The following is a 27,495-nucleotide window of genomic DNA, read 5'->3' as shown; positions in this document are numbered from 1 at the left end:
GCCAACTCTTGTGGTTTTACAATCACATTTTATTTTTAAAGGATTGCTCTGTCTTTTGTTGTTGGGTGAAAACCCACAGACAATACAGGAAGAAACTGCCTGGAGCCTCGATTCTATGATGACATCTGTGCAGGGATCTGTCGGGAGGAGTGGATCTAAATTTACACAGGAAATAAACAGTAAAACCAACTATAAATAGGGCATTGTCAGAGGCACATGAATAAAGGAAGAAGGGGGGGAAAAAAATCTTTCAGGGACACAATGGATAAAAATTAAAATGGAATCTAATTTTTATTTTCTTTGGGTTTTTTTTTCAGAGTTTTCTTTTGTTTTTTTAATCAGGACTCAAGATTCTCTGAAGTGAGTAATGATTTCTGGAAATTCCATTTATGAATGGCTTGGATATTTAAAACTCATCTGAAAACCTGATCCTCAAAATATGAGTCCCTTTAGCTGAAAAGCAAGATACCACCACCAAAATATCCCACCAGATAACCCAGACAAACATGTTATTCTGATAGAGTTTTCAACGTGAAGGTCATGACTTTTCCCTTCACGGAAAACACAATTTTCCAGCACAATTATGAAGATCTCACCTGTCAGCTATGCTTCCTGGCTGGACTTCCTTGACAAAGATACCAACTTCTCCCAGGCTGGGATTTTTAAGGGCAACCACACTAAATCCGAGACCTCCAACAGAAGGTTTATCAATCTTTATTGATTCTATTTGTCTTCCCTAATAAAACAGAAGATAAAATGACTTACTAATTTTCGAAGCAATAGAATGAGCTACTTCAAAATTTATGAACACTTGGAGAATTATTTTCCTCCTAAGACTAAACAAAGGCAAAATACCGAATATGTTATTTCTATAAAAGCTCCTTCATTTATTATTTTTAATATAGCAACGTATTGGATATGCAAGCACTCTGAGGTTCTGAAACCTCAGGGAATTTAAGAGCTGCTTTCACACTTCATTCACCTTATGAGATGAATTCCAAACTGGATGAAAACTATGAACGAAGTGCTGTCTAGAGCAATATATTTGGGATTTCTGGAAATGCTGTATAGCTGAACTAAATTACTTGTGTTTTGGCTCCCCATGCTTTTAATGCTGATTTTTAGGTGTGCATTCAAAAGACTGCAGCTTTTAAATACAGAAAATTAATTTCCTTCCCCTCCCTGTGGCTTCACACCTAATGCTAAAAAAAGTTTGCTTTTGCAACTGCCTGTTTTTCAGTTCTAATACAAGATTGCTGGGGATGTTTACTGGGAGATATTACTGGGAGAACGCACTGCTATCACAGCTCTTTTATTCCAAATAACGTGCAGCCTTTACTGTAAATCTTATCTCTGATGAGTTAATGACACACTAATGAGCAGAGTAATGCTCAAAATATTACAGCTACATTAAGGAAGTCAATTAGCAACAGTTACTTAATATAGAAAGGCATGAATAACCAATTAAATTAATGGTTGAAAATAACAGAGAACAATACATTTGTGGTATAAATGCCAGTCCCCCATGGGTGGATGTCTGCACCTGTAGAAATTCTTAGGGAATTTGGTCCATGCTACATGACAAGCTTTTAAAATCTGCATCTGTCTGACAAAGTTAAGACACACTAAATAAAGAGTTAAATAAAATATTACATGCTAGTTCTTTTAATACTTTGCACAGTTCATACAGTTGGTACGTTTCCAATTTAAAATGTACTTGATAAAAAAGTGCCTCCATCAAAACAAGTTTCTGCTGAAAATGTCCAATTTCAATTAAGTGTCATCAAATACCAAAAATGCTTTCTGGCAATCGAAATTTCCTTACTATGTTGGTGTGTTTGGTAGAAAGTAAACCAGAAAATTGGCAAAGAAAGCTAAAAAACAAAACAAGCCACCAAACCATTTCCTATTCCTGACATTATCTTCCACAGGGAAAAGTTCTCAACACTTCTACTCTCTCCTGGTTAGGAGGCACCATGCTTCCAGACACACAACAAAAAAAGCAGTGTGAAATGCTCCAAAAGGAACAAAAGTTTGGTTCACTAACCCTGAGAGCCTTACCTTTGCCATTTGCTGGATGATCATGTTAAATTCATTAACTCCCAGGTTTGGAGTGAAGGCTGATGCTTTGGGTCCAGGTGAAGTGAAAGGTGTCCCAGCAGTGACTGATTTGTCAGCAAACACCAACAACCCCCTCTTGGTAAAATCAAAATCCACTGAGCAGTCAGGGGGCATGTAATTGAGCTGTTGAAAATGAACAAAGGTGTGGAAAAACTACTGAAAACAAAAGGAAAGGTTTTCCACAAACACCATTTTGTGTGCAGGCTGCCAAAGGAGAATACCTGTGCCCATTCACACAAATATACTCACCTGTATAAATCAGGCAGCATTAATAGATAAGCTATAACCAAGCTACCACATGAAATTTAAACTGTTTTTCAGAAGTTCCCTGAATGTTTCAGCTGTGTTTCTACTCCACTCATTTCTCTCTGTTTCTTTCATGCTTCTCCCCTGCCCGTGCCCCTTATCCTCTTTTCACCCTGGTGTTCCAGAAACAACACATGCAAAAGCACCAAACTCTAAAGAGGCTCTCAAGCACTGCTGCAACTGTCAGGCAAAGCTTTGTAGAACTTTGGCACAAAAATCCAAATATTTTGAGTCACTCAGGAGCCTGAGGCCTGGTCTGTATTATCCCTTCCCCGGAGAGAGTCTAGGGTACAAACCAACTACCACTGCTAGGACTTGCACTTCTAGTCCTCACTGATAACGAAGAAATGCAAAAATATTCCTAGCGTGACATCATAACCTGGAAAATCCCATCCTGAATGAAGCTGCCCATGCTTAAATAGAATTTCAAGAAAACCTAAATTTTCGAGATATGAGAGTTCTGAACATTCTGAATATAAACCCCACTACGTCACAGTAACTTCTTAGATACATTTGCATTTTCATACATTTTTTAATAGCCTGCAAACATGCATCCAAACTTTGGAAGGAAGGGATGCAGCATCTATGGGAACCTGGGAAGAAGGGATAATGAATAGCACAGCCACCACCAGGCCACCCAGGCAGGAACATCTGCAAGACATCTGGCAACGACAGTGAGGTGGCCTTGTCCCTCTGACACCCACCCTGCTGTAATTCCGGCTGGGCACTGTGGCAGCACAGATGGGGATTGCTGCTGCTCAGTTGCTGGGTTTAAGCTTGCTGATGATTTTATCTTAACTGCAGGGTGAGATGTGTTCACCAGGTTGTGCTGTGGATGCCCCTGTCCGCAAAATCAAATGTCACTTGGCTTCATAAACCAACCCACACAAGTTCCAACCGCTGCTGAAGCCGAGTCATTTTAAAACTCGCTTGGGTACGGCTGCATCAGAGCTTGGCAAATCTTCAGGCTGGGTTTTCTACACTTTACATCCTGAAGCAGGTTAAGCATTCTTGTAAAAATTAGAGGGAATTAAGTGATGCTGTCTTTTAGGGAGAAAAGATGCTGCCAGTGAGCTGATAAACAGCACTTAGTTCCTGTGAAAAACAAAGGATCCCAGTTCCAACACTGCTCAGGACTCAAAATACTGGAGCTGATGTCTTTTGCAGATGTTTTTTTCCAACACAACCCTGCCTCTCCTGCATCCCTTTTAAAGCACATTGCCCCATGACCTGTTTGTTGCAAAACCACTTCTCATTTCAGCAGTGCCTCTGCAGACACCAGCTCCACAGAAGAAAAAAAGCCCAACACTCACTCACACCACGTTACAGATTATTAACGAGAGCGCCCTCGTTAACACACGCCTACACATCCTGATTCAACTTCCACTTGCCCAGAGTTATCATCACACCAACAACAGTAATTTTACACTCACTTGTTCCTTCAGCTGCTTGATGGATTGCTGGAGAGTCAGTATCTGGTTGAACAAGGGGCTCCTGAGGGTGTTCCGTAGAATAGTCAGGTTTTCCTGGTGTTGGGAATCCCTCTTCTCCTGCAGTTTTGCCTGCAGCCGATCCAGGATCTGCAGCACCTGCTGCTTATCTGCACCACAAAGGAGTCCAGGTTAGGAATGGAGCTTCTTTGCTCAGCACTCAGCAAAAGGAATCATTTTCAGACCACATACCTGCTGCAGGATTTTCAGGCATGTTGAGGGGTACTTTCGGAATTACTCAAAATAACCTGGCTGAGGTTTAAAAACAACAACAACAACAAAAAATCAAATTAATAAATGATATATCCAACAGAATAGTAACATTTGATAAATGCAGTAATAAAATACTAAGCTAACTACAACAAATTTACTAAAAAAATACTACTACCCTGTTGCTTACCCCAAGTATTTAACAAAGCTCTCAACATAGCCTCAGCATATACAAAACTTTGTCTTTGTTCCATGTGCTTTGCCTTTCACACACAGGAAGGAATATAAACAACGCTTTCAAATATGAATAAAAATGCAGGTTAAGAAAACCGAAACACAGATATGCTCAACCAAATTTTTTTGGATATTGACATTATAATTGTGATCTTCACAGATATACACAGAGCTAAAATCTACCTATTATTTAGAAGATATTTTCCACCTGATCATTTGTAGACAGTATTCTTATCATTATCGTTCAGCCCTGCTGGATGGCAATACAGGTGAAACTTTTGTGTTTCCCTATAAAAGAATGTTGTTCCCTCCACTCATGGGACAGCACAGAATTAAAGCCCAAAATTGGGCATAGTAATCCCTATTCCAACATGTTCCTAAGGAAGGTCAGTTCCAATCACAGCCTGATTCACAACAGGTGAAGGAAACCTGTTCTCTTCTCCTGCAGGTGTTTGCCTTTTTCTTTTCTACATACACTAACAGCAAAGTATCCTTTATCAAGCTTTTAAGGAGCAGAATATCCTTTATCATGCTCCTCCACAGTGCCAAATAGAACAGGTCTCCAACTGGGGCCGAGGCTTAGATGGCAGTATAAAAACAACAGACTTGCAATTAGCAGAGATGATAAATTTGTACCCTTGCTTGCATGTTATTAAGTTGATGTGGAGCCTGTCATTCTGAAATCTATCACGGCAGCTCTACCAAACAAGATTCCTTCACCTAGTACAAGCTCTTCTGAAAGAAGTCAGCCATTTAACAGCACAATTTATGTAATTTTAATTCTATCCAGTATATAAGTGTGTAATTTCAGAATAATATATTTGGAATTATGTTGGAACAAAAATAGCCATACCCCTCTCTCTATATAAAAGCTTTTTACTTATTTTTTGTCTTGCAACTCAAGAGTAGCAAGGGTCATATGGTGAACGTGACACCAGGGGAAGCACATTCCAGGGGCTCTCTCCCAGCAGGATCTCTGATCCTTTCAGCTCTGCCTCTGACGCTGTCTGTGCTCTCAGTGAAAACATCTGGAATTCTGGGAGGACAGTGTTATATTTACCAAAATATTAATTATGCAGGTGAGTAGCTTCCCTTCTCCTGCAGAGTCAGGTTGATTTACCTAATGGGAAAGAAGAAGTGGATGGAGGCGTGTCACAAACTGAAACTTCAGATTTATGCACCCTTTGCTGTGCATATCCAAGCAGCTTTGGCTCCTGCAGGAATTCCTGCAGAACTCGGTGGGTTTGTGTGGTTTCCACCCAGGGCCAGGCAAAAGGAGTCGCTTTGCAAGACTATTAACAGATTTAGGAGGTCATTTTAAATCAAACTCATAGCAAGAGTTGAAGCAGCAAAGCCATACAACCCCCTGAAAGATTTTCAGGAATGCATCTGAACTTTTGGAAGTGCTGCAGCTTTATTTTCTTTTCCATTGGAAATAAAACACTTCTAAGAGCACAGCAGCCTTTGATTCTGAGCTGAGAGCTGATTCTGAAGAACAGATGAAAACACCATTTCCTTACACACTCCTGAGTCTTCATTAAACCAGAAAGACAAAACTTAACCTCCTCGAATGAAAATACTGCATGAACCTTAACAAATCAGGACAAAGAATATGGAAATTTGTTCTTTCTTCCCGGGTTAACTTCACTCCATTCGCTTCCCTCCTCTGTTTTTCTACCTCACATCAGCAGTTAAAAGAGGAAAAAAAAAAAAACTCTAAAGCGAGCGAACCAAAATGAGAAAGGGATGGAAAATAACTCCTGTGAGGAAAAGTGGCTTGAAACACCTTTAAATCAGCAGTGGGGTGAAGAAAAGATCAAACCCAGAGAAGAAACCCAGCATGGCAGGAAATAACGACTTGACAGCACCATGCCCACCCAAGAGCCAAAGCCAAGAGGCTGGTCCAGCTCCCCAGCCCTCTTCCATGCATTTATTCTTCCCTTTCCATTTTCCATTCAGCTGATCCCACCATGAGCTGGAACAGGGAGCTAAACACTCAGAATGAATCCTTCACATTTTGGTGGGGTGAGCTTTGTGCCCAGCCAGCTCTGAGCTGCCAGCACTGGCAGGAGGGGGACAAGAGGGGAAGTGGTGATGTGTTCACACCTCATAGCAGGACCAAACTGCACCACGAGAAACACCCAGTCTCACTCCAAAACAGCCTCCAAGTGCCATGCTAACCATCCCCAAAATTAATCTTTTTTTCCATTACAGAGGGTGTAACAACAGCAATTATGACAATGGGGAATGATTGATTATGACCTGAGAAAATCGGAGATTTAAATTTAAGGAGAAGAATTATAGGTAAGAGATCTTGGCTCCATCGAGGCAGAAGTTCCCTGGAGAAGGAGGTACAAAACAGGAGGAAATAAAAAAGATTAAAGAAAGTTTCAGCTTCTTGCTTGAGCTGCTCCAAGTGTCCCTAAGAGCCACTGCAGGCCACTTGTGCCAGTGGATGCCCAAGTGGATCTCAGGTGGTTTAATAACAGTTCAAGTTTACACAGCACTTGGGGTTCCTCATGATCAGAGCTGGCCTCCAGCCAGCTTGCAATGCTTTTTAGTGATTTTTTTTCTTTTTTTTTTGGTACAATATGTTAAAACCACACTCAGTACTTCTTTCTTTTCCTTTCTTCCATAAGAGAGTGGGGGGAAAAATTAAAGCAAACAGTTCCTTCTGGTGTGAAGGGAACCCTGAAAATATAAACTAATTTAGAGTGTTCAAGTCATGGATAATTGAGGACAGGCCTCTAAGATTGGCTTTTGGGCACCAGAGAAACTCACATCTCCATGTATTATTGATGTCTATGTTTAACAGCCCAAACAGTTTATCATTAAACATTTTCCAAACACACTCCAAGTCCAGGCAGAGTATCAACAAACAGTTGATAAATTAGAAAGTCCATTCCTAGGTGTTAATTTTGAAGAATGATCCAAAACACTTTGGTTTGTCCTGTTAAAATCAGTTCCATGCACTCCACATTCCACTTCCTTAGCTCCAGTCTCCAACTTCTATAAACGCTTATTTATCTTATGGAAAACCTCAGTTCAACATTTATGTCACAACTTCCAACATAACCATAAAATCATCAAGAAAATGATGAATTTCAGAAGGTTGAGTGTTTTCTAACCCCAGGACAGCATCCATCTGGGGTTCCACTGTCTTCACTTCTGAGAGTTGAACTCAACACATCCGAGGGAGTGGGAAAACTTCAGAAGGTTTTGTATGAAATCCCAAGACTTGGATCTTCTTCAAAAGCAACATAAGGAAAAAGGAATTCCCCCATGCTGGTGCCAGCAGAGGTCATCAGAAGAGCTGAAAGGTTTAAGTCTTCCATTGCCATCACCCCCCTGCCAGACGCCTGCCACTTGCACAGAGACACGGAGCGCTCAGCCCCGGCGATCCCAGAGCCAGAGGGGAACATGACATCCCCACATCCCATCAGCAGCCTTGACAAGCACCTGCTCTCCACAAAGGGCTGCTGGAAGATGGAAATTGAGGCTTTGCTGCTGGGGTTTGGAAGAGGACATGGTTCAGCCAGCAGAGATTCTTCTGCCCATTTTTCCCCACTCATCCACAACCGCTTCTGCTTCGTGTCTTTCAACCTGGCCTCCAACAACCTGCATCCCTCCAGGAAAAGTACGGCCTCATGGGATGTTCTCCCCACTCAGCCTGGCTGAAACCTTTTGGGATATTAAAATCCACAAGTGCCAACTAACTGCTGCTATTTCTCAAAGGCTTCTAAAATGGCCAGCCTCAGCAGCCTGCCACAGGAACAGCCAAAGGGCTCATCCCAATCCAAAGTCACCTTTCTGCACTAATGCAGTTGGAATTTTTCCTGGCCCTGTTATCAGGAGTGACTAATACAGTGCATATCATCCTCCTCATCACCGAGACCTCTAACTTGGAAAGTTTCAGCTTAAACGCTGATAAAAGCAAAAGCCAGGGAAAACAGCATTTGTTAGTGTGATCTTAATCCTAAACTGTCCTCACAAGACATCGGCTGTAACTTCAGATATTCAATATTTTGTAGTTTACATGCCATCAAGCGACTCCATACTGTGAAAAAACACTATTCTAACACAGATTTTGCTATCCTACATGTTATGGTCAGTTATACTGTACAGTAAAATTCAGTCATACCAAGCATAGCACATACACACCTTTCCTATGAAACCACCTCTGCTCTGTGCAACGCTGCAGGATTTATAAAAATGCTGTTGAGCACACACTGACTGCTCCAGGCACTTGAAAGAAGGAAAAAAACTGAATAGTTCTGTGAGTACCTGAACACAGATACACCACACTTCTCCAGGGTAGAGTGGGTCACAGCAAAATATTGTTAAAAATAAAAAAATGCTGCGTGGGCAGCCTGAGATGATTAGTGACTAGAGGAGGAGGAAAGTAACGAAAACCCAGCACTCTGCACCTGTGATTACCAGTCTCAATGCAGATCAAGAGGAGCCTTACTCACTCTCCAGGCATGGTAACTTTTATAGCAAGCAGAACCTGAATTCCTGTGGACTTCAGCCTCTAGAGAAGTGCCGGTGTGGGTTCTCTGTTGTCTAATAGAAGAGAGAGCTCAAGCCAAAGCTGCTCTCCACGAAGCAAAAACACAGTCTCAGAAACCTGTTCTCATGGAAAATTCATTTCCAGTATCTAAATATTGTCATTGCCAATAAATCCTAGGTACTTTGATGACAGTGTACATAGCTAACAAGTTACACTTCATGGGGAACAGAGCTGTTAGACCGGGAACCACGCTGAACTTACAAGGGTCAAAAATTAACAAGGAATGCGGAAGAACTGTTTTCCTATTAACCACCTGTAAACAAAGTAAAAACCTGCTCTGCTAAGAATCTCTGGATTGACAGGCACTTGAGGGGAAGTGTCGCAACAGGTGTGTTACTTCCCTCCTCTCCTCCCTCCTCCTCCTGAGCCAGCCTCTCAGAGCAATGGAAACTGTTTGCACAACAACACAACACCAGGATGAAACCAATGCCATGGAGAGCCTTTGGCTGCCATCGGGAGCCATGCAGCCCTACCCTGTCTTTACTGGGGTGTCAGGGACTTGTCGAGGTCCCCGGTGCCAGAATGGCTTTCAGCTGGGGGTCTCTGGGTGAGCGCAGCCTGGTATCCTGGTCACGGCTATACTGGTCAAGCTGGTGTTCACAACAAAATACGGGTCTGGCTCTGGAAGCAGGAGACTGTTGGAAACACTTAGAGAATCCCAGGATAGGTCAGGCTGGAAGGAACCACAGTTGGGTCATCTGGTCCAACCTCTCTGCTCAAGCAGGGCCATCCCAGAGCACAAGGTACAGGAGTGTGTCCAGATGGTTCTGGAATGCCCCCAGTGAGGGAGACTCCACACCCTCTCTGGACAATCTGTTCCAGTGCTCTGTCACCCGCACAGGGAAGAAGTTCATCCTCACATCCAGGCGGAACTTCCTGGGCATCAGTTTCTACCCGCTGCCCCTTGTACTATTGCTTGGCGCCACCAGGCAGAGCCCGGTTCCATCCTCTTGGCAGGCTGGAATACTTATTACAGATAAACACAGATTATTTATCCCCTTTAGATATTTATGCGCGCATTTCACCCGATAATCCACACCGCCGTGTCCGAAGGGGAATTAACTCCTGCAGCAGAGCCCTCGCACCACGCCGACTGTCCGTGCCCCCCTCCCTCCCATCGCATCCCACCCCATCCGTGCCATTCCCGGGGCGGGCGCGGTACCTGCGGGCGGGAGGCGGCGGTGGCGCCGGGGGCGGGATGCCGGGAGCGGCGGGATGCCGGGAGCGGCGGGATGGCCGCCGGCGCTCACCTGGGCGGAAGCGGGAAGCGAGGGGCGATCCCGGCTCACCTGCGGCGCAGGAAGCCGGGGCGGCGCGGCGGGAGAGCCGCCTCCCGAGGGACGGCCGGGACTCGGCCCCTCCCGGCTCCGCCGCGCCCGCGGCGGCCGCGCTCCAGCGGGACACGGCCTCTGGCCACCGCGGGATTTCAGGGCCGAAATGAACTTTTTAATCAATTTCCAGGTGAGCCTTGACCCGCCAGCCTGTTTATAGATGATAGTTTGAACCTGTCATGTGGCTTCCAGGTTCCCCAGTGAAGGCAAACCGCGTGTGTAAATATTGTAGCAAAGCTTATTTTTCATTTATTTGCAGCACATCGATGTCCAGACTCATGATACTCTGTGATTCTATGTTTTGAACTCCCCACAGAGGGGCACGTAGAGGCGGCTTGGTGCAAGGGCTTTGCTGGAGGAGTTAACTCCCCTTTGCACACACGGGTGTACATCCTCGGGTGAACTGTGTATAATAATACTTGTATAATAATGTGCTCTGCTCAGCTTCAGCAGCACAGCCCCCACCACTTCACAGAAGGGAATGGCAAAAAACGATAGGAAAACTCGTATGGAGTAAAGGGATTGCAAGACTTCCCCTACAGCACCCCAAAACACACCATGTCTCTGTGACTTCCACCACACAGAACGTTGCCCAGGATGGCAATAAAAGTAAAATTTTCCTCCTGCTAATCACGAAATACTGAACAGGCACCATTTTAGTTGAAGTTAATTGGGTGAACTGTGTGCATTCTGAAACCTGTACGTTAGTCTGCTTTCTGACTTTTTAAAATTATATATGTACACACATAAAATAGTCAAATTAAAGTAGATAAATACAATTTTTATTCTGCTACACAGTTTCACGAGCCCATCTGCTGACCTTACACAGCCCTGTTGGTTGCACAGGGTAAGGGCTACAAGAGGTTTGGAAATCAATTTCTCATGAGTTCAGATTGATTTCCCCTCATTCTGGCACCCGTTTCGTTTCACTGAGCAGCAGCAGTTGCACCAGAGCACGCGACACGCTAAGAACACACCATTCCATCCCCCTTTCAAAGGATTCTGAACACTCAACTTCCCAGTCCTTACTCTCAGTTTTAATTAATGTGGCGCTCGTGAGAAGTGACAATTTTCTTGACAGTGATGAACAGCGAGTGGTGTATTTATCCATCCGAGGGACGCGCCGCCGACAGAAGAGCCGGGCACTTTTCCCATCAGTGCACCTCTGTCTCCATCTCCGAGGGCTGAGTTCATCCCGGAGCGCGCTCCGGCCCTGCCCTTTCGCTTCCAGTTGCTGAGAGGAGTATCAATTTTCATTTGCATACTTTGCCTGCTGAACTCCAGGCTGCCAATTCAGTTTACACGCATCTCCCAAAAAGCTGTTAGATGGCAATATTTCACATTGCTGGCTGAGCTCTTTGTCAGCCATCCACACGTTTTTAATCTGCGTTTCCACGGATTCTTGGAATATCTGGGACTGGGACAAACCCTTCTTTGGTACTGACAGGCTCCAGACAAGTCACCGTGCACCAAAAGAATGCCCAGAAAACCCAAAAGACTTCCAGAAGGGATGGGTAACGATGATGTTCTTCTAAGTACTATTTCAGAGTTGCTTTCCCAGCTTGTTAGGTTCAGTTTTCCAGTTTTTAGGTCCCTACTTGTTTTTCAGGAAATGCTTCTTGAGCAAATGTAAACTTAGGACAGTGGTGGTGCCTCTCCTGGGTGTGTTTCCTCCAAACGACTTCTCCATCTCCTATAAACACTCCAGGATCCCTAGCAGTTCATAAGTGGAAAATTGATGCCTTCAAACACTAGAAAAACCTGAAATAATCACAATAGAAAAATAAATAGCTGTCAAGGTAGTGAGAAAAGGAAAAGGTTTGTAATCACCACAAAATACCTTACGAAGAGCACACGCGGATGAAGATAAAAGCTTGCCTGCTTCAGGAATTCAGTACTCATTTAAAAATTGAAATAAACAGCATTTTTAACAATGCAGTCACAGTTTTATGTGAAAATAGGGAAGAATTTGAAATTATTTCTCTAATCCGACTGCTGTGGGCATGCTGAACACAGTATCAGCACACCAGGCCCACCTGGATGACGGGGGTTGTGCCAGTCCGGGTTAACCAGGTTTGGCAGGTCACCCCTTTAACTTCGGCTGGGCTTTTCCAACTTATTTTTCAAGTACCCAGCAAACTCCAGACACCACTGGGGACACGCAGAGGTGCGATTTCAGCGGGTGGGCCAAGGCTATAGCGTCGGTGTCTGGAAGAGCGGGGAGGGTTCACCTCATGTTCCTCCCTCACCCGGCCCCGCCGCTCGGTTCAGGGCGCGTCCCGCCCGCGGTGCCAGCACCCGGAGCGGCCCAAGCCCCGCTCCGAGAGCCGCCTCAGGGCTCCTCACGGGTCCCCCGCTATCCCCGCACCGCCGCGGGGCCGCGGCCCCGAACGCCCGACATCTTAGCTGCGGGCAAACGCGTGGCCGGTGCCGGCGGCGGGCGCGGCCATCTTTACTCGGGGCGCGACCCCGCCCGTCCCTCCGCCGGGCCCTGCGAGCGCCATCTTGAGTACGGGCGCGCTCTGCCCTCAGCGCGGCCTCGGCCGCCATATTTAATGAGGTCAGCCTCCCCACCACCCCAAAAAACACTTAAGCCCCGCAAAAAGCCCAACCCACTCCCTCAGCACCCCACGAACACCTCGGGGTCCCCCTCCGTTTCTCCTCGCGGCTAGCACGGGCTCTCCCCGCGGCGGGGCCGCTCCGCTCCTCCACGCGTCAGCTGACGGCGGCGGCGGTGCCGTCATGGCCGCCCGGAGCGGCGCGGCTGAGGCGCTGGTCCTGCTTCTCCTCTGGTTCGCAGCCCTGGAGGGAGCAGCGGGCTCGGAGCCGCCGCTCAAGTGCGAGGAGCTGCGGCTGGGGCAATATCCTGAGCGGGGCCGGGCCGGGGCCGCGGTCGGATCGGGGGCTGTTGTTGTGGCGACGGGCCCGGTGTGAGGGGGGGGCACCGCTCGTGGGGAGGGGAAGGGGCAGTGGGGGCCGTGAAGTGCCGGGCAGGGCGGGGGGAAGGTGGGATGAGGGAAAGCCTCAGGTTGGGAGCCCTTAGAGGGTCTCGGCTGGCAGGAGCGGGACAGGGCTCCTCAGGGTGTGGGAATTGAGGTCACGGCCTCAAGCTGCGCCAGGGGAGGCTCAGGTTGAACATCAGGAGAAATTTCTTCACAAAAAGGGTGATTAGACATCGGAAGGGGCTCGCCAGGGATGTGGCGGAGTTCCGTCCCTGGAGGTGTTCAAAGAACGACTGGCTGTGGCACTCAGTGCTGTTGTCTGGGTGACAGTGTGGGCATCGGTCACGGGTTGGACTCGATGGTCTCAGAGGGCTTTTCCAACCTAATTAATTTCGTGATTTCTGGTGATACTGTGTGTGCCCCGGTGCACGCTTGGGGTGTCCTTCAAAGAGATTCCCATGGGATGAGAGAGTCCGGTCTGCTACCACTCTGCCTTATTTATTATTTGCAGGACTCTGGAGCGAGACGTGGAGACTTTGCCATTTTATTACAAAATAATGTGTTTCTATGCAGTGCACAGGGAGCAGGAGGTGTGAGGCTCCTGGCTCTCCAAGGCACCTCTTGCCCTCCCCAGAACATGCTGGTTGATGGCAGCTGACAAGTTTTTGATGATCAAAAGTGTCAGGAAAGCAAATCTTGGATAAAACTCGCTTCATCTCCTGCTTTACTTGGCTGTGGGAGTTGAGACCTCTGGAAGTCAGTTCCTGCTCAGTTTGTTCCTGCACCAAATTCCTGGCGCTTCATATGCTCATTTTTACGCATTCGTAGAATTTTGTCTGTTCCTGTAGATTAAATTTTCTCAACCAAATGCCTCAATTTCAAGGCACTGTGGTATTTAAATAAGGGAACAAGACCAGATGAGGCATGTGCTACCTTGTTGCCTCCAAATACAGAGGCTGTAACTGATAAATAGTGTAGTTCCTTTAGGTAGTGCTGACTGCAGCACTAATTAAACGTGGGGCTTATGCGATATATTGGTGTATTAAATTGGATTAGCAGATTTGCTGCATGGTAATGTGCTGCTCCTCTTTTGGGGGCTGGGTAGGAACCAACATCAAGGTGCATCTTAAATCCTCGGGGTTTAAAGAGGGTGGAATAAATTACTGTTAAACCTGTTGTAGTGTTTGATATGAGAACTGTTTTCCTCAATTACCTGAACGTATATGTGTGATGAGCCTAAAATAGACAATAGCACACAAGAACCAATGAATTGCACAAATCACACGGCATATGGTAAGGATTTCTAACTTATATATTGATTAACTACCTTTTTTTCAAGGAAGTGTTCAATTTATGCATTTCTATATCTACTAGCTGAGCTTTATTAAAGATGGGATTAGTAATATCATTAGTCTGAAAGCCCAAAACACTTGTGTGGATTGGGTACTCTACTAGAAATGAATAAATACACTGTCTCTGATTGGTACTTTTGTAAGTGAGGTTTCTGGTAAATCTCTTCAATGTATGTTACACCCTTTAGGCTCTGTCCTGCACTACTGTGATTAAAACAAACCATTCCTGTCATACTGATTTTGCATATAATTATTAAAAGAATTGACATGTGACAGAACAGCCTTCAAAATCTTCTAATTTTTTAGGGTTTTTTTCTTAATGCAACATTGTGCCTTCCATCATCACCAGGTTTTGGTGCGTGAGGTTCTATTTTGAAAGCACATTTTTATTTGATGTTCAGTTCTGACATACTTCAGAGTACAACAGAAAAATTCATAAATTGATTACTTGGTTTCCTACCTGTGCTTAACTTCTTTGGTGTTCTCAGGCATTGAAATAAACGGTCTGTGTTTGATAGCACAGCAATTTCGCTTTATGTGCACCCTTGTTTTAAAATCATGGAATTACAGAATAGTTTGTGTTGGGAGGGACCTTAAAGCTCATCCAGTCCCACCCCTTGCCATGGGCAGGGACACCTTCCACTAGCGCAGGTTGCTCCAAGCCCCGTCCAGCCTGGCCTTGGACACTGCCAGGGATGGGGAGTCCACAAAATTCATGTGTGTGCTTGTGGTCTTTCATATTTTGCTTCCTATAAGTGCTGAATGATTTTCTTCTGGGATAGTGAAGGCTTTCCAGACAATATCAGGCACTGGATGAAAATACTTTGCAAAATGGATCCTTTTAAAAGTTTTTTCAGTTCTTTCCATCATTTTGACATTGTGTCCCTGACTCTAAATGGACAGTCAGAGAGCAGAAAGAATATTGCATAGTTCGAGATAGATCACTACTCAAGATTATCAGTTATTTAACTATTTGCCATGTGATTGTATTTAATACACTGCACTTTTGAACAGGAGATGAGCTTCAGAGTAGAACAAGTTGCTGAATTAATTAACACTGTTTTCTTTGTGTAGCAGTTTTACACACCCACCCACCAGTTTTTAGATTGTCCTCAGAGTATTTGAATTTTCGTATTTTTTCAGTATTATTAAGTAATAAAAAGTTAATTTCTGGATCATGCTTGAAACACTGCAATTTCTCATCACTTTCTGGGATCCCTCACCCAGACAAACAGGGCTTTAATTCAAAGCATCAAAGTGGTGTCATTGGGTAGAAGGTTTGGGGTCTTTGGAGTGACACTGAGAAGAAAACTGTGGCTTTTCCTGTATCAATATATTTTAACTGCGCTGGGTTTCTTCTAATAACAGAAAAAATTCTTTGCTTAATTTACTTTACAAGAAATAATGTGTTTTTTTGTAATAGCCTTAGATTAGGCATATTGATCAGTAGCATCATGGAATGGTTTGGGTTGGAAGGGACCTTAAAGCTCATCTCGTTCCACCCTCTGCCAGGGGCGGGAACACCTTCCACTGTCCCAGCTTGCTCCAAGTCCCGTCCAACCTGGCCTTGGACACTTCCAGGGATGGGGTATATAATCCATGTAAGATTTTATAGCAGTTAAGTCCAGAGATAACTCAAATACTATTTTATTTCTTTGTTTCCATGCAGCATAGATGGGCATTAAAAAATATCCATCTCTTGCCTGTGTGTATTACTGGAATATCTGGAAGGAATGTTAAACCTGGCTTGCAGTTTTGTTGGAATTAACCAACAGGACTCACAAGTACTGAAAGCTGATAGAAAGTGGGTAAAGGACTGATTTTTTTTCCCTTAAAACAACAGACTACAGCATTGGAGAGTGACTAGTATTCTGGTAATATATTGCAAGCTTTTAGCAGGTGTGACTTTCAGCTGTGCTTTCCACTTTGGTTCCCCTAAGAGTCAAGAATAATGGAATAATTTGGGTAGAAAGACTCCTCAGGAAGTTGCGTAGTCCAGCCTCCTGCTCAAAACAGTGCTGGCACTGAATTCCAGCCAGGTTGCTCAGGGCTTTGTGCAGTCAGATCTTGAAACCCTCCAGGGATGGTAATGGCATGGCTCCTCTGGGCAACCTGTTCCAATGTTTGACTGTTTTCATGATGAAAATGTTTTCTGTACGTCAGGTTCAGATTTCTCATTGACTCATATTGAAGCCAGAGTGGAAAATACAAAAGAATTGGGGCAGCAATTAGGTTTGTATACTTTGCTTAATATGTAGCAAGGAAAAACTACAAGTTAGTGGTAGGACTGACTTAAAAAGTATTTTTAAACAAGTGATTGTGTGTGAACTGTGCTTTGTATCAAGACTGTTGCACAGTAGAACTTAATTTGTTTCACTTGTGTGTTGTCAGAAAACTGCTCTGAGTGTCAGTTACTGCTTAATTTCAAATCATTTTTTGTCCTCAGTTCAATGTCTGCCAGCACCAAATATTACTTGCAAAGATCACCTTGGCATAGAGAAAGTCTTCACGGGACGTGAAGTTGGATTTTACAAGCCTATTGAGTGTCGCAATGTGTGAGTACTCTTTGGTTTTGAAAATCTGAAGTTTGTCCAAAACTGTATGATGTGTTGGCAGAAGGAAAATAGAAGTAAAACAGAACCATGCACATTTTGCCCAGTAGTTAATCCTCTAATAAACACTATAAGGATGCAACACAGGGTCATGGAATGGTTTGGATTGGGAGGAACCTTGAAGCCCATCTCATTCCATCCCCCTGCCATGGCCAGGAATACCTTCCACTAGACCAGGTTGCTCTGAACACGCATGTTCAGGAAATCTGTCTCTGCCAGCGCTTTTTTGTTGTCGTTTAGTTATTTTTATCTCTTTGCTTTACCTTATTACTTTACCTTTGCTTTACTTCATACTTTAGCTTGGCAAAATTTTGCTCCAAATGCTGAGGCCACATTTCACATGTGCTTAAAATCAGCACAGTTGCTGGAAGGAGCTGTTGGGGACACCCTCCATCCCCTTCCCTGACAGACCCCAGGACATCAGGGAGCTGCTCTGGGCTTGAGCTGACTTGGATCAGTTCCCCAGTTTGAGTCACAGGACAGTGGCTCCAAGTGCTTGTGCCAGCACGGGGATGAGGGTGACTCAAGGATAAATCGGAGAGGACAAAGGAGGGCTGGACAGGGCTCTGCTGCTCAGTGGTTCATGCCAGTTCAAAGCGTGCCTGTAGCTGCAGCTGAAGTTCTATTATGCATGAATTTCAGGGGAGCTTCAGGATCTCTGCAGTTACCCCCAAAATCTATAGGAGAAACTGTTCTCTATTTTGGAATAACTTTTATGTTTAATCCAATCCACTGTGTCTTTTAAGAGCCTGTTTTCTGTATGTGAATGATGGACCTCGTTTTTCTGAAGCACGTCGTGAGTGATGGAGAGCTCTGGATACCAATAAATGTTCCAACTGGCCAGTGCTAATGATCAGCCAGCACCTGTCACTACCATTTGTTTCCCGTTTTTCTGGGATTCACACTGGAACCTTTCTCTTTTGTCCTACTGGAATCTTTGGAAATTAAAACTCCGTTGATACTGAGTGCTCCCTGTCACTCTAGTGGGCAAATAACTCTGATGTGCTACTCGCTGCTTAGTAATTTGCCTAACTCAGAAGTACAGCTCTGCCCCTTAGTTTTATAAATATTTCCTCTGTATTTAGTCTTCTCAGCAGTCAAAGCTCAGCAAACTGAAGAAAACATATTATTACATCTAATCAAATTTAAATGCCCGCAAAGTAGACGTCAGTCACATTTTTGTCCAGAAACAATTGTGTTTCAGTCCCATCTGTGATGGGGACTGAGAAGAAGATGAGCTATATTAATTTAATGAAATTGATTCCTCTTTAGATTCGATGGCAATTCTTATGTTTGGAGGTTTTTTGTATACATATATTTTTGGTTTAGTATATTTTCTAGAAATGTTTTTTAAAGGTAGCTTTTCTTTACGTTTATTTATTAAAATCCAGGTCTGTAGGCAGAGAAATGTGATCCTTCTTACAGTATCTATTACTTGATCATGACTATTATTTATGATGAATACTCAATGGTTACACTGCCAAAAAAACTTGCTGTGACTTTTCCAGTCCCACAACTGCTAGTATGGCAGAAAAAGAAGAGAACCTTTCTTGGACTGAAAATTCCAGTAAAATACAACTGTGAATGTAGATAGAGTTACACAAGCATGTCCTTCATAATGTCCTAAAACCAGTAAAAAATGGCAGCAAGATTAATATCACCATCCTTCATCTGTGCACTTATTTAAAAAGTGGTCCAGTTACTGATAGACCTTTTATGAGGCACTTCGAATGTCACCTAAGTGTTAGAAATATTGTTTTAAGCAGGAATCTCCAGCTTAATATTACAATAGCCCTGCCTTTTCTACTGCTTTTTGGAGATTTTCCAGCATCTTACCTGAGTTTTGGTCGAAACTGTAACTGTAGAAATAACTGCACATCATTTAACCAGAAAATTAGTTTGAGAAGGCATCTTCCTATGGCAGGATTGTCCCAGCATGGGGACAGCAGGTGAATCTCTATCCCCAGCTTTTGGAAAGGACAAATCAGCACGTTGTCCTTAGCCAAAACAGTAATTTAGTTTTGGCTAAGTTCTGGGATCCAGTTATTTTAGAGCAAGACCAGTAGATGTTACATGTTTGCGTGAGTGGATGTGCTCAAGTTCATTTACTCCCAGTAATAATTCAAGGAAAAGCTTGTAAGGTTGTTCTGACAAAGAAGTACTGGGAGTCAGGATTGCTTAGGTTTTGCTTTAATTTGATGTTTTGGAGGTGATCTTATTTTTTGGCCAAATTCTAGAATCCCCCAGATGAGCATCTATCATATATTTTACTTAATATGTACTGGCCCTGATGCTGCAGACTTGAAATGTCCATCGTTCAAGTGTTGCCATTCCAGGGAAGGAGGCCATGAAATGTTTCTCTGTGAAATTCATGGGGTTCAGTGTGGACAGGTCTTTGAGCAGAGCCAAGAGACCCTGAAAGAGCAAGCACCTGCTTTTGTTAGCTGCTGTGGAAGAGCTGGGAGGAAACATTTGTAACATGGCAGCTGGAAGAAATGCATGCAGGAAAAATAAAGGTTGGATGAGGCTGAGAAGCAAAAAAAAAAATCAAAAGAGGAACTGACAAGAAATTGCCTCTTTCACCCAGTTGTAGAAATTCCTTCAGATGCCTGGGATGTGACATTTTCCTACTCACTGGTTTAATCTTTGTGCATGTTTTTTATCTGAAGGAGTAAGGCAAAGGAAACACAAGAGAGGATGCAGCCCTGTTTGTTACAGTGTTCTCATGCTTCCCCTTCATACTGGATTTCTTCTGCCTGTCAGTTTGATGTTGACAAGGCTGCAGAAACTGTTCTGCTTTCAGAAGCATCTCAGTGCATAGCAAGGGCTCAGCTTATTACTAGCTGTGATCAGGAGCAAAATTAAACCGTGTTCCCATTTTTTTATGTAACAGCTCTTTTTATGCTTTAGTGTCCTTGGAGGGCTGTTGACACTTTGTAGTTGATAAACAATTTCCAACAGTTTACCTCAAGTTTTAAATAAACCCATTAGTGTTCTTTACAGTGGAAACAAGACGGTTCTAAAGATGATAATTTACGTTACATTAGGTTCCAGGAATGCCCTGTGTGTTCCGTGTTGCTAATAAACACCAAGTAACAAATACTGAGGTAAGAGTCATGATTTAATCACTTTATGTTGCCATTAGGTTTTAAAGTCAGTAAATTTAGATAATAAGCAAAAAAGGTAGGTCTCTACTTGGCATTGAAAATGCTTAATAGAAGTGCTTGGACTTCTGTCAGCTACTGTCCTTTTTGAGACTGTTTTATTCAACTGTCAACCGAGAGTTTAATTTGGGCCTGTTAAATAATTGCTGGCACGTAGTAGTGCACGTATCAAAACAGTGAATTATTGAATATTTTTCAGTTCTAATTACATTTGGGTTTGCTGTTCAGAAGCTCGCTGTTCGCCAAGGCAGCAATTCCAGCATTGAGAGCGATATGTTTTTAGCTCCCTTATTAGTGCAAAGTTCTCCAGCAGGGACTGCAGTAACAGGTGGTTTGGTGGTTGCATTGCTCCAGCTGTTGGCAAGAATGGTTCCAATTAGGATAAATCTGAAAAAGTCTGTTCTATCTGTTTATTTTGTATGACTAACCATGGGAAGCTTAACTTGAGAGTGCCTCTCTACCCCTGTGCATCTTTGTACTGTCAACAGTTCTTTTCATTGTGAGTTTGTGCCATTTACAGTGTAATGAGTGAATACATGACTTACTCTTTTTTGTTGAATCCTTCCTGCAGCTTCTTCAGCCGGTGGCCATGGTTCATTTCTCCTTCAGATCTCATGGCAATTACTGTCTCTGCTGACGTCTCACCTGTCTGTCCTGTTCCTCTCGATTTGGCTGCGTGTGAGACTAATGCCTGCAGACAGTGTTCACACACCTCCTGGCTTCCTGGGCTCGTCTCAGTAGGGCTGAACTGTTAGGAAGTGCTCTGTGAAGCTGGGGATGGATCAGCAACTGAATTATGTCTTGACAAGAAATCATCATTTAGTTTCAGAATAATCTGTATTCTGCAAGAGTACACTTGAGTTGCAGCAGCTGAGGTTCCTTTATGGAGGATGCCTTCCCAGTTTGAAAGCTTAACATTATCAATTCCATGGCCGTTAATTGAAGATAAATAACAAGTCTGTTGTTTTTTTTTAAAACTGGAGCAGCAGGAAAATGAGTCACTACTTTAACAGTCAAAAGTATGAGTGGAGATATTTTGCAGTCATTATCTACATTGCTTGTTTCTTTTGGCAGAAATGGATACTCCTACAAAGTGGCAGTGGCTCTGTCCTTATTTCTTGGATGGTTGGGAGCAGATAGATTTTATCTAGGCTATCCTGCATTAGGTAAGTTTATTCCTTAATTTTTTGCTTTGAGGTAAAGCTTATTGTTATGACTGAGTTGTATGTGTATATTCATATTTTGAGTAATGAAGGCTGACAGCCACAGTTTCAATATTTACAACTGGAATCCTTACTTCATGGTCAAGTGAGGTAAAATGCTGCATTATCCTCAGCCTACTCTTCTGTTGGAGTGGTGACAAATGGAGATAGAGTGTCCAGCAGATAAAATCCTAATAAGCAAATGTGGTTATTGCTACTCCAAGTTTTGCTTTGCATTGATGTTTACCACAGCATTCTTCATGAGGCACTGGAGCAGAAGTAGCTTTGCCTCATGTTCCAGCCTTAAATGAAGCTTGACTTCACCAGGAAAAAAGTAGACAAATTTTACTGGACACCTGGTGTTTTGGGAGATGCAATTTACTCTGGCAAATGCACACCTTCAAGATAAGTCATGGTGTTAGTAACAATTCTGCAGAAGCTGGGACTTTTAATAGACCTTTCTCTCTCTGGTTGATGTTTTTAGGACCTGATTCCCAGGATGATGGTGCCACTGGCTTTTAAGTAATGGAAATACCTTATTATGTTAGAACTGCCTTCACTGGCCTTATTTCTGAGCTGGACAAAGGGAGTGAATTTAAGTATAGATAGGATGGAGCAATGATGTGGAAAAAGCTGTGTATGTTGCTGTCACTTCAGCCAGAAATTTTGAGTTTCTGCCCATTAAATGCCAACTCTTTTTAATGACATTATCTGTCCTTCTCTATAATCTTGATTAACATCCATGTCTTTTATCCCTGAGATTCTGTAATTAGCATTTACTTTGTCCATCTGTTTTACAAAAAGATACATTTTTCAAAACAGTCAATAAGGTGCATTATTTTGTTGTACCACTGGATTTGAAATAATAATTTGCCATAATTATTTTTTAATGTATTGTGGAAATACAGATTCATAAATCCTTAATTCTTTTATAGAAATTCTTTATGCCTGATGCTTTAACCCTACTGGATTATACTGTAGCCAGTAGCCAAAGTTAGTATTTAAAATTCCAAAGCCAAGTTTTCAATCTGTTGAAAGGTAAAGAAGGGAAAAGCAAATAGGTAAGAGCAGAAGAGAATAAAAATCAACATATTGGATTCCTTTACAGTGGCTGATTAGGGATTTTTTTAGGTCATCTCTGCCTTGGCAAAAAATGGTTAAGAAAGGTTAACAACATTGAAATCTTTTTTGCAAGTGTAATGAAGACTGTAAATACTCTTTGGTTTATTTTTTTCCTTCTCTTTTGTTTAAAGAGCACACAAATACAAACAAGCTATTGAGTATGAAGAAATCAGGAAGGCAACCTCTTCCTCTCCCACACACTGTGAACTAAACCATGAGTTATTACTGCAGAACAACACTATTTTTTCCCTCCATGCTTTAGAGCAGTTTATTTTCTCAGTGTGATCTGCTTGTGGGGAGGGAAGTGAGGAGGAAGAAAAAACCCAACTTTACCCTGCACTCCAGAAATAAATGCCAGGTTCAGAAACAGTTCTCCTCCATCCAGTTCCTTAAGTAAAGTCGAGCTGCAGCAGTGGTAAGAAATCTGCTGGGTTCCCAAAATCCCAGCTGGCATGTTCCACGGGCAGGGATACCTTCAGGTTGTGCAGAGCTCCATCCAGCCTGGCCTTGGGCACTCCCAGGGATCCAGGGGCAGCCACAGCTTCTCTGGGCAGCCTGTGCCAGGGCCTAAGAGGGAAGGATGCCCAGGGACTTTTCTTGCATGAGAGACAAATCCAGACAGTGGGATGCTCCTCCTGCAGCGTGCATGCAGTTATTCCTCTCCTCTGCCCCATATGCAGCCCCATAAACAGGCCTGGGGGAGAGGAGGTGGTTTGTGGGACACGTTGCTGCTTTGGAGAGAGGAATTAACCAAGATGTTTGCCTGAAATAAGACTCGTAATAGATACAGTTCTCACTGGATTACCTTCATTGTACAAGAAATTATTGATATTAAAAATAAATTTGAAGGCAGCCTCTTTTTTCTTAAGGCATTTTCCAGATGAAGTCTGCCTTGCAGGACAACTTCCAATAAAACATTCATCTGTCAGTTGCTATTCCCATGTATTTTCTATTATTCTTTCATTTATTTGTATAAAACCCAACATTTTTGAATACCAGTTAAAAAGAAGCGTTTATCTATTTTTATATGTATTCAAAATAAATTCATATTTCAGCAAAAATACAAAAATTATACAAAGGATTGTTTTCCAAAGTTGCATGTTCTGAAAATCAAATCAGTATGTGCTGCATCTCGTGAGGTGGTAGAAAGTCTCTTTCTATTCATAAGCAAATTTTGCAGCTCAAGTTGGGATTTTTCTGTCTGTGCCTCAGTGAAAGGAATATTTCAGTAACCTGATTATCAACTTCTGCCTTTCCTTGTGTAAGAATATTTATACATAAAAAAAAAAATCAATTGTTAATATTTAAAATCTTTAAAGTGCGTTCAGGATGTAGAAATATGAATATGTGGTTTATTTTTTTCCCTAATAATTAAAGACATTTAACTTTAGGTCTGTTTCTAGATAGAGGTATATATATATATATATATATAAAAACACACACATTTTGTGGGATGAGGAGAGAGTTTGGATGTTATTGCCACCACTGATTAAATCCAGTGATTGCTTAAAGCTACATTAAATTTTACTTTTCTTTTTTAGGTTTGTTAAAGTTCTGCACTGTAGGGTTTTGTGGAATTGGGAGCCTAATTGATTTCATACTTATTTCAATGCAGGTAAGTCAGGGCTTTCAAAACAAGATCCAAATTGTGTTTTTTTAAGCTTTGATTTGATTACTAACACTTTGGTAGTATTTTGGCCTTAAGGACCATTGGGTATTGAAAAATCAAGGCATTTATTTTGGCTCTGCTTGTAGATTGATGTTGTAGAATATAGACACAAAATATCAATATATTTGCTGTTGGAATTAAAAATTAGCCATCTATAAATACTTACAATTAATAGCTTGGAAGCCATAGCACCATAAATCCACATGGTCAGAACCTCTTTATGTGAGGCAGAGTGTTGGACTCAGCATGAGGTGTCCTCCTGTTCCCAGAATCCTCAGGTTCTGTGTTTGCACATGCTTTATGCTGATGAAAGAAGACATTACCACTTTCATTTTCCACCTCTCCTCCAAATTCAACTCCAGCATCACCTGAGAGCTGTGAGGGATTCATGAGGGTTAAATCCCCAGCTGGAGTGACATCTTGTGACATCATGAAATTGCCAAATTGTTTTATTCAACAGAGCAGCAGCCATTTAGCATGAATTGCAAATTGGCTACGATGAACTCAAAAGCCACTGTGGATATGGGAGGTTTTTTCTATGGGTTTGTAGGGAAATATTTTAAAAGTGTGCACTTTGTATATGTCTTTTGTGTGCATTCTCAAATTCCTTTCTCTGCTGTCGCGGTGATCTTGCCTCAGAGCACTTACACATCCAGTTGAGAGTATCTTTCATCTCTCCTTGTTGATCTCCCTGGTGGCTCCACATCAATTTAGCACTCCCAGAACAAAAACTCCGTGATCTTTCCTCCTTCTCTTCATTCCTTACCTGTTCAGTATTTCAAAGACTCTTGTCATCAGCCTAATTCTCTGCTGCCGACCCTCCTTTGTTCAGGAAAAGTGGTTTGGAGCCCACTCATTTGTTAGGCTGGTTTTGTGCCTCAAATCCTCATCGGATTAGCTGAGTCCCAGTGCCTGGCTGTAATTTGGTTGATTAGAAGCCCAGGGGAAATGTTCCTTCTGAGACAGCGCTCGCTAAAACAGTTAAACTGCAGCATAACTTCAAAATAAATCTAGTTTCTGTTTGACTAATTAAGCATGACTAATTTTATGATGGGAAAATTAGCAGTAATTGAGACATTAGCACAAAGTATATATTCACTTCATATTGAAAAGTCTTGGTTCTTTTTTCTGTTGCAGATCGTTGGCCCTTCCGATGGCTCCAGTTACATCATCGATTATTATGGGGCCAGGCTGACCCGGCTCACCATCACCAATGCAACCTTCAGGAAAATGCAGACCTATCCCTAACTCTGGCAGGGAGTGGCACAAATCCATAGGTGCAGCTTGTTTTTACAGCTGGATCCAGTGGTCTACTGGAGTTGCTGAGGACTTACTGATTACCCCTCGTCAGAACAGCATATCAAATGCACGGTGAACAAAGAGGATAAAATGTGAAAGTTCCTCACGTGAACAAGTTGACCTCAAAGGTGGAACTTTGGGACTGCTCTGTTTCTGGGAGCACAGGGTTGTTGCTAAGTTGTATCATCTGTGAAACAATGCAGACTGTTGCAGTTTGCACTGATGCAAACTGTGTCGTTTAGAGTGTACAGAGAGCTGCAGAGAGAGTTGTTCATAATAAATACGCTGATATTTATTCCATTGAAATTGATAGGAGTTTTAGCATGGATGGACCAGGATTACACTTGGGTTCTGTCCATGTGGCAGTTTGGAAATTAACTTAAATATCCCAAACCACACAAACTGCCTTTTTTTCCATCCTGTTAAAATCCAAAGAGCCCTAAATCTTAGGCTGGTGTAGCCAGTGAACTTGTGTTAATTGAAATAATTATTTCTGTAAATTTTGGTTAAGTTGCAAAATTTGGTCACTGCTGATCAACAGTAGAAATATGGATGCTTAAAAAATAGAACTGTAGATGGCACATCACAAAAGAAGAGGGTGGATGTTGGGGTGCCCTGAGGTTAGAAAAAGAAATAATTGTTCTGCTTATTCTGATTTTTTTTTTCTTTCCTCTCTTGCAGCCATCCATAGTGAAATAAATGCCTTTTTTTTTCTGAAAATAAATTGGTGTGTGTTTTACAGCTACAGAGCGTCGAAAGAGTGAATTCTTTGTACGACTAAAGCCCTTAAAAGGCTCTTACTTTGGATCAGTTGTGTTGCAGTGAAATAAATTCAGTGTCTTTCAAAGCTGTTTGACCAAAGTCTTTTGGACAACCAGGATTTCACTGGATGTTCCTTTGAGGAAAAGTAGGTACACACGGAGACAGAAAACATGTCAACAAAGTCTTCATGCTATTTGACCAATTTTAAGCATTCTCTTCACCTCCTAATGAAAACTGGCAGTAACTGAGGGAGAACCCCACGCCACAGAAACTTCGGTGTAATCTGTATTATTTACCAAAATTTGGGCTATTTTTTTGTTTTTCCAGTGAAACTTTGAACCTGTCATTAATATATCCACAGACTGTATTTTTAAGGGAATTACCAAAAATGAGATTCCTAAGTGGATTTATGAAAGCACAGTTTGTGGGGTTTAGGCTCTTTTTAACCCACATTAAGCCCAGTGCACAGAAGGCTTTGTAAAGAAATCCTGTTTTTTCCCCAAATCAGCATAACCTGACATGTCACGTAATGAGAATAAACCACAAGGAATACTTTGTGCTTAACGTTAATTCTTTCCTTCACGCAAGAAAGATGTGGTTTTGGAATACTTCCTACCATGCATTTTCCTTGTGGGCTCAAAGAGACAAGAACACTCTGTCAGCTCCATTCCCTTGCCTGATATTTGTTCTGTCTCCCTTTGGTCTCTCTCTCACTGACTGCTCTTTGTGCACATCAGTTTTGTTCCCTGAAATACTTTGAACAACAGACAGGAAGTGGATGGAAAATAGATGTTCGAATCAAATAAAATCTCCTAAGATCATCCTGTGACTTGTCTGCTTTTTGTTTTTCCAACCCTGAAGCTGATAATGAAGCTGTGAAAATAGGAAGATGTCATGGATGTTATGATAGAAAAATAGCCTTGGGTGCCTTATTACACAAGATTCCATTCTAAAATGTGTCTCCAGGTGTACAAGTAGCAGAGGGCTTGGTGATTTCAGCAATCCAGGTTGTGCTTCGTGATCTGTAAAAAATTCCAGGAGCTGTTTTGTGTGAATCAGATGAAAACATGATTAGTTCCGAGGTCCATGAGATTGCTAAGCCCAGAAGC

The 27,495-nt window shown here is 42.7% G+C and overlaps 2 protein-coding genes and 2 long non-coding RNA genes across 7 annotated transcripts in view; 2 read left to right on the top strand and 2 right to left on the bottom strand.

The window, feature by feature from the left end:
• PATJ (PATJ crumbs cell polarity complex component) overlaps positions 1-10,207 on the bottom strand; it is a 140,098-nt gene extending 129,891 nt beyond the window's left edge. The window contains exons 1-6 of one of the 4 annotated variants that reach the window (XM_042030855.1): positions 10,094-10,206; positions 5,422-5,481; positions 4,110-4,169; positions 3,861-4,027; positions 2,062-2,244; positions 597-736 (exon numbers count right to left, since the gene is read on the bottom strand). In XM_042030855.1, the coding sequence (XP_041886789.1) occupies positions 597-736; positions 2,062-2,244; positions 3,861-4,027; positions 4,110-4,131 (512 nt within the window). In that variant the 5' untranslated portion in view covers positions 4,132-4,169; positions 5,422-5,481; positions 10,094-10,206. Of the gene's footprint in view, positions 1-596; positions 737-2,061; positions 2,245-3,860; positions 4,028-4,109; positions 4,170-5,421; positions 5,500-10,093 lie in introns of those variants that run through there. The other 3 variants (XM_042030858.1, XM_042030854.1, XM_042030857.1) reach the window with 3 other exon arrangements.
• A 94-nt stretch (positions 10,208-10,301) lies between these two features.
• On the top strand, positions 10,302-11,725 carry LOC121665927. Its single transcript, XR_006016523.1, has 2 exons — positions 10,302-10,392; positions 10,522-11,725. It is a non-coding gene; the product is annotated as an uncharacterized LOC121665927 (long non-coding RNA).
• LOC121665926 lies at positions 11,023-12,784 on the bottom strand. Its single transcript, XR_006016522.1, has 2 exons — positions 12,299-12,784; positions 11,023-12,023 (listed from the first exon to the last, which is right to left on the bottom strand). It is a non-coding gene; the product is annotated as an uncharacterized LOC121665926 (long non-coding RNA).
• A 103-nt stretch (positions 12,785-12,887) lies between these two features.
• TM2D1 (TM2 domain containing 1) lies at positions 12,888-27,207 on the top strand. The gene is made up of 6 exons (XM_042030852.1): positions 12,888-13,123; positions 14,424-14,497; positions 17,003-17,111; positions 21,407-21,498; positions 24,198-24,271; positions 25,463-27,207. The coding sequence occupies exons 1-6, from the start codon at positions 13,005-13,007 to the stop codon at positions 25,571-25,573; spliced, it is 579 nt and encodes a 192-aa protein (XP_041886786.1). The 5' UTR covers positions 12,888-13,004; the 3' UTR covers positions 25,574-27,207.
• Positions 27,208-27,495: the final 288 nt, after the last annotated feature.

This window comes from Corvus kubaryi, unplaced genomic scaffold (assembly GCF_017639235.1).
Source record: "Corvus kubaryi isolate FWS band 111438036 unplaced genomic scaffold, C.kubaryi_AGA036_p1.0 37334, whole genome shotgun sequence".
Classification (NCBI taxonomy): Eukaryota; Metazoa; Chordata; class Aves; order Passeriformes; family Corvidae; genus Corvus; species Corvus kubaryi.
Note: the sequence above shows the minus strand (reverse complement) of the source record. Positions and strands in the feature narration are given on the sequence as shown.